A 14196-nucleotide genomic window follows, 5' to 3' on the forward strand; every position below is an offset into this window, starting at 1 on the left:
ACCACTGACCGTTCAGTCGGGTTGAAAATTAATCACTTTTTGCACAGTTCCCTCTGGTGCCACAAACAAACCGTTAATCCCGCAGATATTTCTAAAAATATCTCTGTTTAAATTCTTTAATATTCTGATAATATTCCTAATAAGCTGCTAAAATATTACTGTAAATGTTCTTGTAACAAATTATCATAACTTTAAAAAACTAAATCAATGATTATATACAATCATAAATACCGAAATAAGGTAACACCTCTCTCTCTATATATGTATCTATATATAAACAAGACACCAATATAAACAAAACACACACAAGTGGTGTTGTGCAGAATAGTTTATTAACTTTTTTTTTGTTTTGCAAGCGCCGTGTGCCATCCCCTGGCAAGATGCTGCCCATGTCGACCCTATCTATATCCGCCATTGGCCACAAAAGGCCTTATGCAACTTATTTCTAATGTGCTGCAGTATTCCCTGAGACCTATAAACAGTCTTCTCTGTGTGAAGTTGGTGGAGTTCCCCTTTAAAATCCATTGGATGAGAGGTTTCTACTCAATTAACTTGGAAAAATATGGTTTATGCATCTAGTGTGGTCATCTTTTACAAAATTTGATCTGGTTATATACATGGACTGATGGAGGAGTAGTGATAGATGAGCCGATCAGCTTCTCTCCACCCGCTGAGGAAAGCTCCATGGACGGTGGAGTAGTAGTAGGGATGAGTAGCCTCTCCAGCAAACAACACCTGCAGGGGCTGAGATACACCCAACCAGTTAGAACTGAGATACATTTCAGTCAGGGTCATATTCTGTCATTTGATGTATATGTAATTTTCTTGCACGTGTTTATGTGTGAACGAAACCTGTCTGTGCACCTGTGACTGTGATCCCTTTGAAGGCAGAGGTTCCATTATGTTTTCTATGTCCTGTGCTGAACATCCTATTGCTGGGTGACTGTAAGATCCACATGTCCAGGGGTCATGAAACCAACGGGAGCAGATAATTCTCTTCGGTGTGATAGAAGGGTTTCCTAAACACACACAGTTACAGTATGCTGATGGGGACCATCCTCAAATGATCGAGGCTCAGAAACATTTTTAGAAAACATGAAAATCTCAAACAGTGCTAACATTAAAAAGAGTAGATTTATCCAGTGATACATCGTATGCTAATCAAGCCAGCTAAGCAACAGCAAGCTAAGAATTTCATTTTTTAGTGAAACCTGTTCTCTGTGCATGTCAATAAAGATTTGGATCTTGAATCTTGGATCTTGACTCTTGAATCGAGCACACCACTTGTTATTGACTATCTCTATTCTCAATTCAAATGCGCATCACCTTATGGAACATCTACTACAAAAACAAAATGCCCCTACACGTTCTGGATAACATACTGGCTCCTATACAATCAGTTTCATCTGTTTAAAAATGTTTTGGATTAAAAACACCACATTACATGAATTACAGGAGAATCTTATTTTCCTCATGTCCTAACACCCTTCTTGTGACTAACACACCAAGATTAAAGAAATATTATACAGTAATTGATACCTCTTAAATCAAAGCCCATACATTTTCAATAAGGCTGTGTGTGTGTGAACAATCTACAGTTTGGCCAGCAGCTGGCAGCACAGCCATGTTGTTACCTAGATCAAAAGGATTATCCTGTGTACAGTTACCACTTTCAGACATCTCGGACTCGGCCCTGCCAGGCTGAGCTGTGTAAGCTTTTGACATGCGAATACCACTTGTGTCAATTATAACTTGGCATTTTGTATTGATCTAAAATATCTGACTGAGTTAGAAAGATATTAAGGTAATAATTATACACCAAGGTAATGCAAGGATGACTATCCATTTTCATCCATGGTAGCGATGAGGAAGCAGCTAGAGGCTCACAGACTCACCTGTGAATGTATGGACGAGCTCCGTGATGGACTCTCTGACCTCCTGCTCGGTAAGCGTCTCCATGTACTCTGCCTCATGTCCAGCAATCCAGCCACAGAGAACATAGCTATACCTGAGAGTTTAATCAAAATTAGTGAGAGGACTCACATGGCTGCATTGCACAAATTAGCTCCTGTGACTGTTCATGTGTTTAATATGTTACCGTTCAGAAGGTTTGAGCACAGTGAATGTTGCCATCTTCCTAATCCAGGATTTGCTTATGTCTGACACCTGGTCCGAAAAGTCCTCCTGAAGACACAAAGGGTGTGAAACAAGCATTTCATGTGTGTGGATTTTTATATTTTCTGGCAGTTTAAGTTTTCAGCGATACATCACTTATCAAAAGTTGTTTATTAGGGTTATTTGCAGATCGAAAATAAGCAAGACAACCTTTTTACTGCTACATTAACAATGAAATATTATCAGAGGAAGTGATTCATGCAGTAGCATGTATTTTGATGAGGAGAAAGGAGCTCTATCTGATTCCAAATACCGGTAGTATAAGGTGTAAAGGCCCATCCATAATGTAAAAATGGTTCATATATAACACATTTTTTCCCAGCAGGTGAGTGCAGGAGGTCATTGTAAAGTTAAGTTTATTAGGATCATACAGGTAGGTTATTTTGGGGTTTTAAAACAATCAAAACTTCTTATTGTGCTGCTGCAGAAATCCTTTAAATCTGAGGCCTGATATTTAAAGAAGCCAAGCTGCAAACCAACATAGAACACTGAGACATAGTCTGTCATGCCAAGAAACATTTAGATACTGGCTCTGTGCATGCTAATCTACTCTGTGGTTCATGGTTGCACTACAGACCTCGTCTTTCCACAGCAGGTAGATGACCTCACAGTTGGCATCCCACCACGGTGATTCAAACTCTACATATATTTTGTTGCATGTTCCAAATCCTAGTTTGTGGATGGAGTGCAGCTTGTGTGCCGGGAGAGGAGGACAGAACAGGGTTGAATGGTGCTTCTTAAGGTAACCTACCAGAAGAAAAAAAAAAAGTTTATGCTTACATACTATATAATAGGCGTGGGTGATATGACAATACACATCTTTGCAAACAAACCATTTCCACTGAGGTAACTCCTTCTTTTATATCTGGTCATTGCGGGTGAAGTAGGACTGATTATTATTACTGGTTATTTCATTCATTTACAATTTCTTAACTGAACCAGGAAATTTATTATATTGCAGTGTATAGCGACTCCTCAACTACTCATTTACAATCATTCTGTTTCATGCACTGGAATGAACAACAGTACAATATGTAAGCAGAAGGCTACCTAGAGGTACTGTGACAATAACATGATCAGCAGTGATCCTCTCCCCGTCATCACACTCAACCGTCACCGTGTTTACTCCGCTCCCTGTGTTGTTCCAGTGGACACAGCGCACAGGACGACTGTAGGTCACTAAACCACCGGGGAGCTCCGACATCAATTTTTTGATCAGACCTTCATAGCCACTGCAACAAAAAGGTATAAATAAAAGTTACTTTACACATGCATATCACTCGAACGGTCTTAGATATAAATCTATTAATACTGTCTCAGCATCCTGTGGAGGATCAGCTCATGGGGAAATTGCTTCCTGGTATCACTGTCTGTCAATTGACTTATCAATTAATAATTTCAGCTCTACTTATTTATAGGGCATGCTACCACCTGATTGGGCGATGAGTGCATTGACCTTTCTCAGGGTGCTGCAGAGGAGCCACATCAGAATAAACCAATAGCAAAGAGGGCTGAGCACGTAGGATGCTTCAGTTAATTTCACATATGTTTTTACTCTGAAGATGTTGGAGCAAAAACCTTGGGAATGTGCAGTCCAGTCCACTTAGACTCTTGTACATACAAAATCCCCCCAGGTCTATCTCATCCATGCTGTGAGTCGCACTGGAACAGCACTCCACCTTCAACATAGTGCTGATCGCACACAGCAGAAGCTCCCTGGTGGCTTCCTCCTTATCTCTCCACCTCTCTGCTGCTCGCTGTCGTGCCTGCATATAGTACACCCACACGGAGCACACTTGAGGACATGCAAACAAACAGGTTTCAGTTTATCCTCAAGAACATCTCAAATCTTAGCACCAGGAAAATAATTTGAAGGTCAATGTACCTCTGATCGTAAGAAATGCCCTACGCTGGCCCACTGTGTTTCTTCTTGATTCTTAAATTGTGAAGTATCATCCACAAGCTCATAAAACAACTCCAGAGCAGGATTCACGTGTTCAGCACTCAGCCGCTCACCTGCACATCATCCACAATATATAAAATATCAATAAAAATAACAATCTATGCACATGCACAGAGTAATAAATAGCCACACCACTGGACATCATATATTGTATTTCTACATCTGGTGACCTGAACTGCTGAACCAGTTGGGCTCCCAGGGAGGACGTTCATCAACATCCATGGCCTGGTTCTCCGGGGTGAGGGCCTCTGGATCCAGGAGACCATAGTCACGAGCCAAACAAAACACTGGGTTCCCCTCTGATGGGCCATGGATATAACTTGCACCTATCTCTGTAGTGTTATTACCTGTAGAGGAAAACAGGTCTGTGTGTAAATTCAGTCCTTTGTGTGTGTGTGTGTGTGTGTGTGTGTGTGTGTGTGTTGGGGGGGGGATGTTAACTCACATTCAGATATCTCAAAAGCTGCATGGCTAAATACCAGTGAGGGTTGGTGGAAAAATATTTATTTGTGTTTCGGTAATACCAACTGAAAGAGAAACTGCAACTACAACAATGGACACAAAGTTGCTCACCCAATCTTCCGGTCTTTATTCTTCCTCCGCTTCTTGCAGTCGCCTCCAGTATCCGCACATGATGGAATCCAGCTTTAACGAGCCTGTGTGCCGCTGCTATACCTGATATCCCGCATCCTACTATAACTATCTTTGGGTCGGAACTCATACTCGGTTCTCACAAAAAACTAATACTGACGTTAATTCCTACCATAGACTACAACCTATAACATAATATAAAATATCATTAATCTTTTTTCATGTACAATCTGTGTCTCCAACTCATCTGAAGTTCAACAAGACTTACATGACATGATAAAGACAAAGTATTTGGACTGATTTGAATTGATTTTAACCCATGCATACCGTGACTTTACTCCACCTGTGTCACATGTTTGGCTTCACCTTTAGCTCAAACAAGCGCAGGTGATGAAGGGTCACTTTAGCCACAGCCGGATGGTTGCTGGGAGAAAAAAACGCTAAAACTTGTTCTTATGTGAAGCTATGTAGGTCTCAGTGCCAGCTTCTGTGTAGGTTGGTAAACAGTCCGCCATCGCTGACGTTACAGAAAACAGCTGATAGGGCTACTCAGAGGGGGTGCACGCCTGAGGAAGTCAACCGGACGTTTTCATGGACAAGGTCCCCCCTTAACAGAGTTTTATTCCAGGACTGCCTTTATAATTCTGTTAGGGAAATAATATATTCAAATATCAAGAAGAGCCTGTGATTTCAGCATATTAACTGTTGTGCTTTTGTTTTTGCTTCCCTAGGTTGACTTTGAAACAGAAAATAACCTGTCAATTATTTATAACTCTTTGTTATTCTTATAAGGTGTTTCATACATCAACACTTACGTTACAATTCTATACATTATACAGAATTTAGAGAAAGCAACTCATCTTTTCTCACAAACTTAGATTAATATATAAACTTTATTCATATTTCATTTTTCAAATAAAAACTGCTTTATTATGTTCTGTTTATAGTACCACAGCTCGTGTCAAACAAATGACGGTTGATGCACATTCTTCAAGGGAGGCAGGGAGGGGTGGGGGTGCGGTGTTTTCTACAGTTTGAAAGAACACCACCCTTTTCCTATAAATGGTGGAGGGAGGGGTGAGCAGTTTTATGCATGAAAGGCTGATGCAGATGCTCAAGTTTAACACTACCACATGCAGCTACACAAATAAATCTGAGCTTCCAGAGCAGAACATGTGACGAACAAAAAGTGGTAGGCTAAATGAAATGAATTTGGAAAAACAGGGTGAAAAGAAATAGAAAAGTTTACCAACACACAGGATCCTTTGAAGCTATTTTGCTGGTGTATGGAGGATACATCCTTACTTATTTGTATATAAAGGAATTAATTAATATAATTATTAGTTAATTGAGACATGTTTAGCTAATTCTTTATTTGGATTTTTAATTTTTGGCATGACCGCAGCCAAAGCCAGAGTAATAGAGTTCTTAATTCCACCATTGGTCAGTCTAATGCCATGTGACTAAGTTCCCCAATTGGCTGTGGTTCTTTTAAAAAAACACAAACCGTTTCTATTAGGGTGGCATTTACAGCCTCCATTGTTGCCAACTTCTTTTTTTTTCTTTCAGGAAAGCACCTAGTGACAAATCTGTCGACTTTGCTCTGTTGGCAGAAAGGTGTGTAAAAGCCCAGTCTGGTAAAACTAGCACTTATGGCCTTAACCTTTTTAAAGCAGTGTGTAGGTCTGTGTACTTGAGCTGGTACCTATCAAAGACACAACTGCTAAGTGTGGTTTCTTATTGTAATTGTCATATTTGACATGTCATATTTTGTATCTGTTTGAGAAAGAGACAATGGCTCTTACTGTCTGAAACTCTGTCAGATTGTAATGGCCCCACTTGCAAGTGTGATAATAAACTCAGAAAGACACTCTCTTGTTTGTGAGCTTTATTTATAACAGAATTTCCACCACAGGAGGGTGACTTCTACAACAGGACAATGATCCAAAGGAAATCCCCAAATCCACCATGAACTAATTCAAGAAACACAGGCTGAAAAAAAGAACTGTTGCCATTTCTTGTAAATGCTCTAAGAAAAAGCATACCTGAGCGTGTGTGTGTGTGTGTGTGTGAGGGAGGATGCTGCTTTCTTGGTCTATTGTCTGTTGTGCAGCTGTTTTGATAAAGTGCTGCCATTTACTGTAGAGAGAGGAAACGAAGGTTTGATGTTTACAGTTAAAACAAGAATTTCCTGAAAATAAATTCAGCCTGTAAGTGTTTGCACACACGGTCAGTCACTGTTTATCTCCAGCCTCGTGAGTGTGCAACTGCTCCACTACCATCTGCAGTTGCTGTAGTAACCATGGTTAGCAAGCCTCTTATGTGAGTGTAGGAAGATATACAGTACCAGTCTGGATACTGTACCAGACAGTTCAGTACTTTTTGCTTGATCCTGCTGACAAACAAACAAACATGGATGAAAACATAACCTCCTTGGGGGAGGTAATAAAAGTGAATCAGTATTGAGAAGATTCAGAAGATTAAATTTAGCCAAATGAAACAGATAAGGTTCACATATAACAGGGACATATACGAAGCCATTATCATGTCTTCATGTCATTAGCTTTTTTTTGGCATTAAAGATTTCCAACCCCAGTTCATGTAGGGTGTTTTAGAAAAGGCTCAAGCTTTGAATGTACTCTGTGTTCAGCCACACTTTTGCAAACACAATAGCTCAAGAACTTTATATGATAGTACTTCAATATTGAGGTCTTCCTACTACAGTAAATTAACTCATTATGTATTGAACACAGCAACTAGCATTTTATTGAGATAAATTGATTTTCTTTATAAACTACTCCTGAAAGCTTCATTAACAAACCTAAAGTGCTATGTGACTAAATATTTTTAATGCAACATCTTGATAAACTGGGGTATGATAAAACACCTCTTGTTCACTTTGCTGCACCATATGGTTTTGAATACACCCCATTCATGCATCACAGAACAACCTGATTAAGTTTTAGTTTCACTTTCATTGTGATGAATGATGGTTTAGTATAAATAGGGCCATAGAGAAAGTAGTTGTGGCAGACACACTGAACTCTTCAACGCCTCGACTTTTCAACTCTTCTCTTCAGCTGCAGTATCTTCTCTGCTGGACTTTGACAACCCAAACATGGCCAACAACTTAGGTGAGTCAAGTTACTGTATTTATGTTTTAAAGAACCATTATTTTATGGTGGGATAACAGTGCTCACTGCTGAATCTAATTTTATGTAATGTACTGCTGTAGATCATATAGACCAATACTTCTGTAGACATATACTAATACAACTGCAAAGAACTGCATATTTATAATTTTTTATTTTTGTATTTCATAATCTGATTTTATTCAGTTAGAAAATCATGTGTCAAAGTTAAATCTTTTCTATGTTGTAGAAGTAGTCATTGTAGTTTTCTTTATTCAGTCATCACACATAATACAGTAAATATAAACAATATAGACAGAAAAAACAAAAACAAAAAAAGGAAGTCAGCTGTCTATGTATTAAGTAGTGACTTAACAGGCCCATGCACAAGCAGAATGCTTATATATGCTTGCCTATATTCTTATCAATTAAGTTCCCCACTTCTCACACTTCCAAACTGTTAGGGAAATCCTTATCGTAGGTGGTGAAGAAAGAGCTCTGGAGTCCAGGATGTCTTATGCTGAGAATGTTTATTCAGGATTCATCAATACAGGCTTCTGTGCATGATGTCACCTCAATTCTGAAGCAGAAACCCCTAGGAATAGTCTTTATACACTTAGAGAAAATACTTTAGAAAGCCTTCACTCCATAATTGGTCAAATATCTTGAAGAAGAGGGAGAAGAGGGATGTATGAATACACTATTGGTTCATTAACCATAAACAAGGAAACATGACTATATACGCCCAAGTGCTGATTCTTAGAACACCCAGCCACTTGTTACTTGTCACATGGTTTTCTGTTATCATCTCTGATATCATTCTCTTAACATCTCGAGGCTTGTAAGATTTAGTTACACAGCGATATATATATATAAGTATAAATGAGCAGTAAATTACAAGGCCTTAGAATTTAATATATCCCTAGCTTTATACTTAATTGCTATTGATTTAGATATTTTTTCTTTAATTTAATCACTGAATTGTTTCAATGCTGGTTTATGATCAATCACAACCCCAAGGAATTAAGTCTCAAAGACTCAAAAAATGCCCAAATTACAAATCATAGCATTACAAATATAATTAATGTAAAATTTGAAAGGTTTTGGATCAATTACCGATCCTAGGGGTACTCCACATGTGACCTTCCTCAATGCAGACACAGTATCCATAATTTGCACACATTGCTGTCTTCTAAGTGGCTTTTCAGGGAAATGTAAGCTGTAGCTCTTCTTGTAAATGCCCCGTGCCCCTGCACAACCCCTTTAAGTAAAAAGTATGTACAACCTGCTATATATTGTTATTCAGTGTCACTTATTTCTTTACACAGGATCTAGCAGAACAAATGATGAGGAGCTGAGGATTGTGATGGTGGGGAAGACAGGGAACGGGAAGAGTGCCACCGGAAACACCATTCTGGGACGAGAGTGCTTCGAATCAAAGTGCAGTGCTAAATCTATGACCATAGACTGCTCTAAGGGCACAGCTACGGTAGATAGACAAAAGGTTGCTGTCATCGACACCCCAGGCCTGTTTGACACCAGGTTTGACCAGATGCAAACAGCCAGACAAATAGGTAAATGCATCTCCTTCGCTGCTCCTGGACCCCATGTCTTCCTGGTGGTCATCAAGGTGGGCAGATTTACATCAGAGGAAAAGGAGTCAGTGCAGAACATTCAGAAAATGTTTGGCAAGGATGCAGACCGATACAGCATGGTTCTCTTTACTTGTGGTGACTCTCTGGACAACGGTATTGAGGAGTTCTTGGATGAATGCGAAGACCTTAAGGAGCTTGTGGCCAAATGTAATGGCCAGTACCATGTCTTCAAGAATAAGCTTAAGGATCGCTCTCAGGTCAGTGAGCTATTCCAGAAGATCAGAAATATTGCCCAGAAGAATGGGGGAAGCCACTACACCAACGACATGTTCCAAGAGGCAGAGAGGGTAATCGAAGAGGAGAAAAAACGCATCCTGAAAGAGAAAGAAGAGCAAATGCGCAAAGAACAAGAGGCAATCGAGAGGAAAATGAAAGAAAAATATGAGGAGGCGATGAAGAAAATTAACAAACAACTCCAGGCTGAGAGAGAGATAGAGAGGAGAGAGAGAGAGGAGGAGAGGAAGAGGGAGAAGCAGGAGATGAATGAGGAGAGAAGAAAGGAGAGGGAGGAGAGAGAAGCAGAGAGAGAGAGAGAGAGAGAGGCGAAAGAACAGGAATTTGAAATAATGAAGAATGATTTAAAAGCAAAACATGACAACGAACTTCAAGTGGAAAAAGGGAGATTAAAGGATAGTTATATAAGGGGGGCCAGGGTTCAAGCTGAAGAACTCAATCCATTTAAACTGCTTAATCCCTGTACAATCTTGTAATCAATTCAGCAAGATCAACTTCCATTTGCTGATACCCTCAGTGCAGTTCCATAAATTGGCCTGTTATAGTCAAATAAGAAATTATACTAGACAATTTTAAACTTCTAAATTTAACTCTTGCAAAAATGACGCTGTACTATATTATATTTTGGATAATATCCTTTAGAAACCGTTTGTTCCTAAATGTGTGTATCTCTGATTAGTTACACTATTTCTTTGTTGTTGTTTTTTCAGAATAAAAATTTTAATGTAGAATTTACATTCATCAGGGAACCAGACACCTGACTCCAAATGAATACCAATGCGACTGGATATGTGGACATGTATTTGTGAAGTTTACTGCTGCTGTAACTAAAAATGAAATAATTGGGCAAAAAAATCAACTGGTGTCTACAAGATTCAGCTGATTGAACTTAAAATCTGATAATCAAAGTGAATCAACTATTCTGCTCGGCTCTAATAAACCTACTGCCAGTGCTTTGCCAGACTCCTTGTGTATTTGGCTTTTTGACTCATGTTTTGAATTCACTCTGTTTGAGAGGGACAGGCCCAGTTTGCAGCATATTCACAAGGCATCTCATCACAACATCACAGAGCCACTATCACAGAGTCACAAATGGCATACTCTTAAATCCTCATACACATACCCATACCGAGTCAGCAACACACATACCAACTCACACACATGCCCATCCCCAAGGCTGGCCAGACCAGCTGGACATCCTAATTAATTGTTAAGTGTATTACTTGTTTAATAACTTAATGGCCTGTTCTGGTTATGGTGAATAGAGGGGCATCATATTGATAGATGGCAACAGTTTAAATGAAGAGGCAAGGCAGTGCCTCTTGCTCTATCTAAATACAACAAAATCATTTCTGATGAAGAATTCTAGACCATCAAATATTTTGGGTTAATGCTGTCATGATGATCAGCCATACACCAGCCATAGAGAAGAACATCAATCACTGAAGACTGAGTATAAGCTGAATAGATTGGTGTGATAGGCTTACATTTTATTAAATCAGGGTAAAATTATCATCCCTGTGACTATCCCTGCCCATTACACCCACGGTCCCATATATGTGCTCCATGTAGTGACACTGACATCTGCTGGTGATTTACTGGTACTACTGACAATCAATGACGATCCTTAAGAACTGCTATCAGCCGCCCTCTGATGGCGTTACCCGTGGCATTTCTCAGAACCAGCACGAGATGGCGACCTTTCTCAAGGGCCTTATAGGTTTGTTTTGAACATTGTGCTCTGAAAGAGAAAAGATGGTCTCCACTTGCATTGAACAGAATCACGTAGCTCCTCTCTTTGCCTGAACAAAATGATACTGGTCCACTGTTAAATGGTATGGAGCAATGCTCACACTGATGCATGGATGTATATATTGCCAGAAAAAGACATCATCATTGTGACTAGTTATTTGTTAAGTGTTTGATGATCTCTTGTAAATATGTTTCCTGCTCTGTCTCTGCAGAGGAAAATAAATCATTTCAGTGAATTTAAAAAGAATGCTCTGATGATGTACGAACAGCCACCACAAAGTGTAGTTGACACATGATTCAAAACCTGCCTTCCTGGGAAATGTTTTCTCCCTTGAAAAAAAATACAAAATAAGATATAATACACAATATTTCACCATTCTTGCTGCAGAAAACAGACGCTCTGATGGCACGGATGTTGCCGGAATACACAGCAAAGACTTTACCGACTTTGCCAGCTTTGCCACCATGATCCTCCTTCTTGGACGGGGGGTCTCTAATATATATCAACAACTCCTGCAGTTTGTTTTAACTGCTTCTCATCCTCTTCATCACTGGTGCTGGAGTCTGATGATGATCCCAGTATGTTGTCAAGTAACAAATGTTGCACCCTTGGCATGCGTTACTGGGCTGTCTTGTGCTGTGCTGCGGGCTTCATTTTCACTTACACTGGCCTGTTTCACTTCTTTTTTGGCAGCAAATGCCATGGTTTGTACTGTTGGACCTTGAATGCTTCGTCAGCAGGCAAGAACTTAAGTTTTCTAAATCTGCGCTCTAGAGCAGCAGCAAGTAGGACTGTGTTTGGGGATTCAGGTTGAAACACAGTTAGTCATGGTATGACCTTACTGGTGCAGTCTCAAAACTTGAACCCTGTAAGGACTTTTAAGACTTTGCACAAGCTGTGGAAGTGCACAGAAGGTAACATATTGTTGCCTACTCAGAAACACCGTAGCTCTATCAAATGGCTCAGATCAGCAAGTTTTCCTATCAGAGTCACTGCTGAGTCAGACAGTGGAGCAGTCACTGGCCAGCTGTGTTCCAGCAGCCTGGATAATGTGATAAGTGCTGTTGCATTGAGTCTTTACGCCTTGCACCAGCATGTGTTAAAGTCTGCCTATTTGCTGCTGCTTAGCTTGGTGAATGCCAGACCACTCTTCTTAAAATGTTCGACAAAGCATCCTGCAGCAGCCACACGTCTGGAGATAGCTTTGTGGTTCTTTAGAGCACTTTGCACAACCAAGGTCAGGGTTTGACCTGCACATCATACCGATGTCCACCCATGCTTTTCTGCCAACATCCTCACCACTACAATGACATTAACACCAAAGAACTGATTTTCTCTGGTACAAATTTGTCAATATCACCCTCAAGCCACTCGGCAATATTTGCAGTCACGTGTCTCTCTTCAAGAGGCATTGTGAAAATGAACTGCTTTTCTGAAAAGATTTAATAAGTCATTACCAAACTTTGCATGTGTCATCATAAAGACAGATGAGCAACAATGGCTTTATATCGTGGATAGATATGAAATATGTTTACATTGCTTGGAGCCTTGACAATTCAACACTTTGAGTGGGTAAATTCTGTAGCTCAGATCAAGGATGCTCCATAGAGCTGTGGGTTAACCTCACTTCAATATGTGGTGGAGGTCCATGGTTCAAATCCTGATATAGGCTTGACCTTCTGAATGATATCATGAGTGAGATCACCACAGATAGCTTTTATTTTGGAAAAGCCTATGATTTTTTCAAATACTGGCATTTACCTTAAATGTTGGTCCCTCATCCCATATGAATCCAATGACTGACCAGGGACATTTAACCCAAGTACCAGGACTGTAAAATGTTATTGTTGTTATTATTTAGCCTGTGTGTCAAAATCTCCTGGACCTTGAGTATGTGTCCAAACATGCTGTGGCACATGCCTTCTGAAATAGGTCAGAGGTAAGCTGTTAGTAGAGGATTGAAACCCTGCCTCTGCCTTACTGTTCTTGGACTGACTCTGCCTCCCTCATTATTTCAGCTTGGAATCATGAAAATTTGATTTCATTAACAGTTAAATAAGAAACAAATATCCAAATATCTATTATTATTATTAATTATCTGACTCAACTGACTGTAGGTCTGTGTTTAAGGTCAAGGTAGGTCCACAAAATATTACAACAATTTTACTGTTTGTGAAACTGTGGGAAAAAGGAACAGTCCCTCTCTCTCAGGATACCCCCATTGTGTAATGTTGATAAGTTCTCTCTCACACACACACACACACACACACACAACACACACACACACACACACACACACACACACACACACACACACACACACACACACACACACACACACACACACACACACACACAAACAGGCTCATGGGAACTAGCTGGCACAGAGGGTCACTCAGAAGAACAATGCTAATCTGAGCTCTAGTCACAGTGGAAGTTCGGGAAATAATAAAGACGACTGTTTTCTTCGTGGGAAGTCTGAGCTGTGTATTATGTTTGGTGTCAGCAGAGATCCAGCAGCAATTATAAAGGCCACACTAAAACTGATTTATTATGTAAAAAGGTCCAAGTCATACATTACCAAAAACAGCTGGTATAAATATCCGTATTTGTAGTAAGAATTTTCATACAAAATGTGAATACATTAATTTCAGAGTTATCAAAACAGTGACGCACTTAATAGTAATAACATTA

At 39.8% G+C, this 14196-nt stretch overlaps 2 protein-coding genes across 2 annotated transcripts; one reads left to right on the forward strand and one right to left on the reverse strand.

The window, feature by feature from the left end:
- Positions 1-313: 313 nt before the first annotated feature.
- Positions 314-5242, reverse strand: LOC130180948 (peroxisomal N(1)-acetyl-spermine/spermidine oxidase-like). The gene is made up of 10 exons (XM_056394618.1): positions 4712-5242; positions 4309-4485; positions 4061-4191; positions 3754-3941; positions 3226-3407; positions 2753-2922; positions 2099-2184; positions 1896-2008; positions 865-1019; positions 314-744 (listed from the first exon to the last, which is right to left on the reverse strand). The coding sequence occupies exons 1-10, from the start codon at positions 4857-4859 to the stop codon at positions 610-612; spliced, it is 1485 nt and encodes a 494-aa protein (XP_056250593.1). The 5' UTR covers positions 4860-5242; the 3' UTR covers positions 314-609.
- Positions 5243-7728: 2486 nt separating this feature from the next.
- LOC130181446 (GTPase IMAP family member 4-like) lies at positions 7729-10712 on the forward strand. The gene is made up of 2 exons (XM_056395671.1): positions 7729-7863; positions 9189-10712. The coding sequence occupies exons 1-2, from the start codon at positions 7848-7850 to the stop codon at positions 10223-10225; spliced, it is 1053 nt and encodes a 350-aa protein (XP_056251646.1). The 5' UTR covers positions 7729-7847; the 3' UTR covers positions 10226-10712.
- The last annotated feature ends 3484 nt before the right edge of the window (positions 10713-14196 follow it).

Source organism: Seriola aureovittata, chromosome 14 (genome assembly GCF_021018895.1).
Source record: "Seriola aureovittata isolate HTS-2021-v1 ecotype China chromosome 14, ASM2101889v1, whole genome shotgun sequence".
In the NCBI taxonomy this organism is placed as follows: Eukaryota; Metazoa; Chordata; class Actinopteri; order Carangiformes; family Carangidae; genus Seriola; species Seriola aureovittata.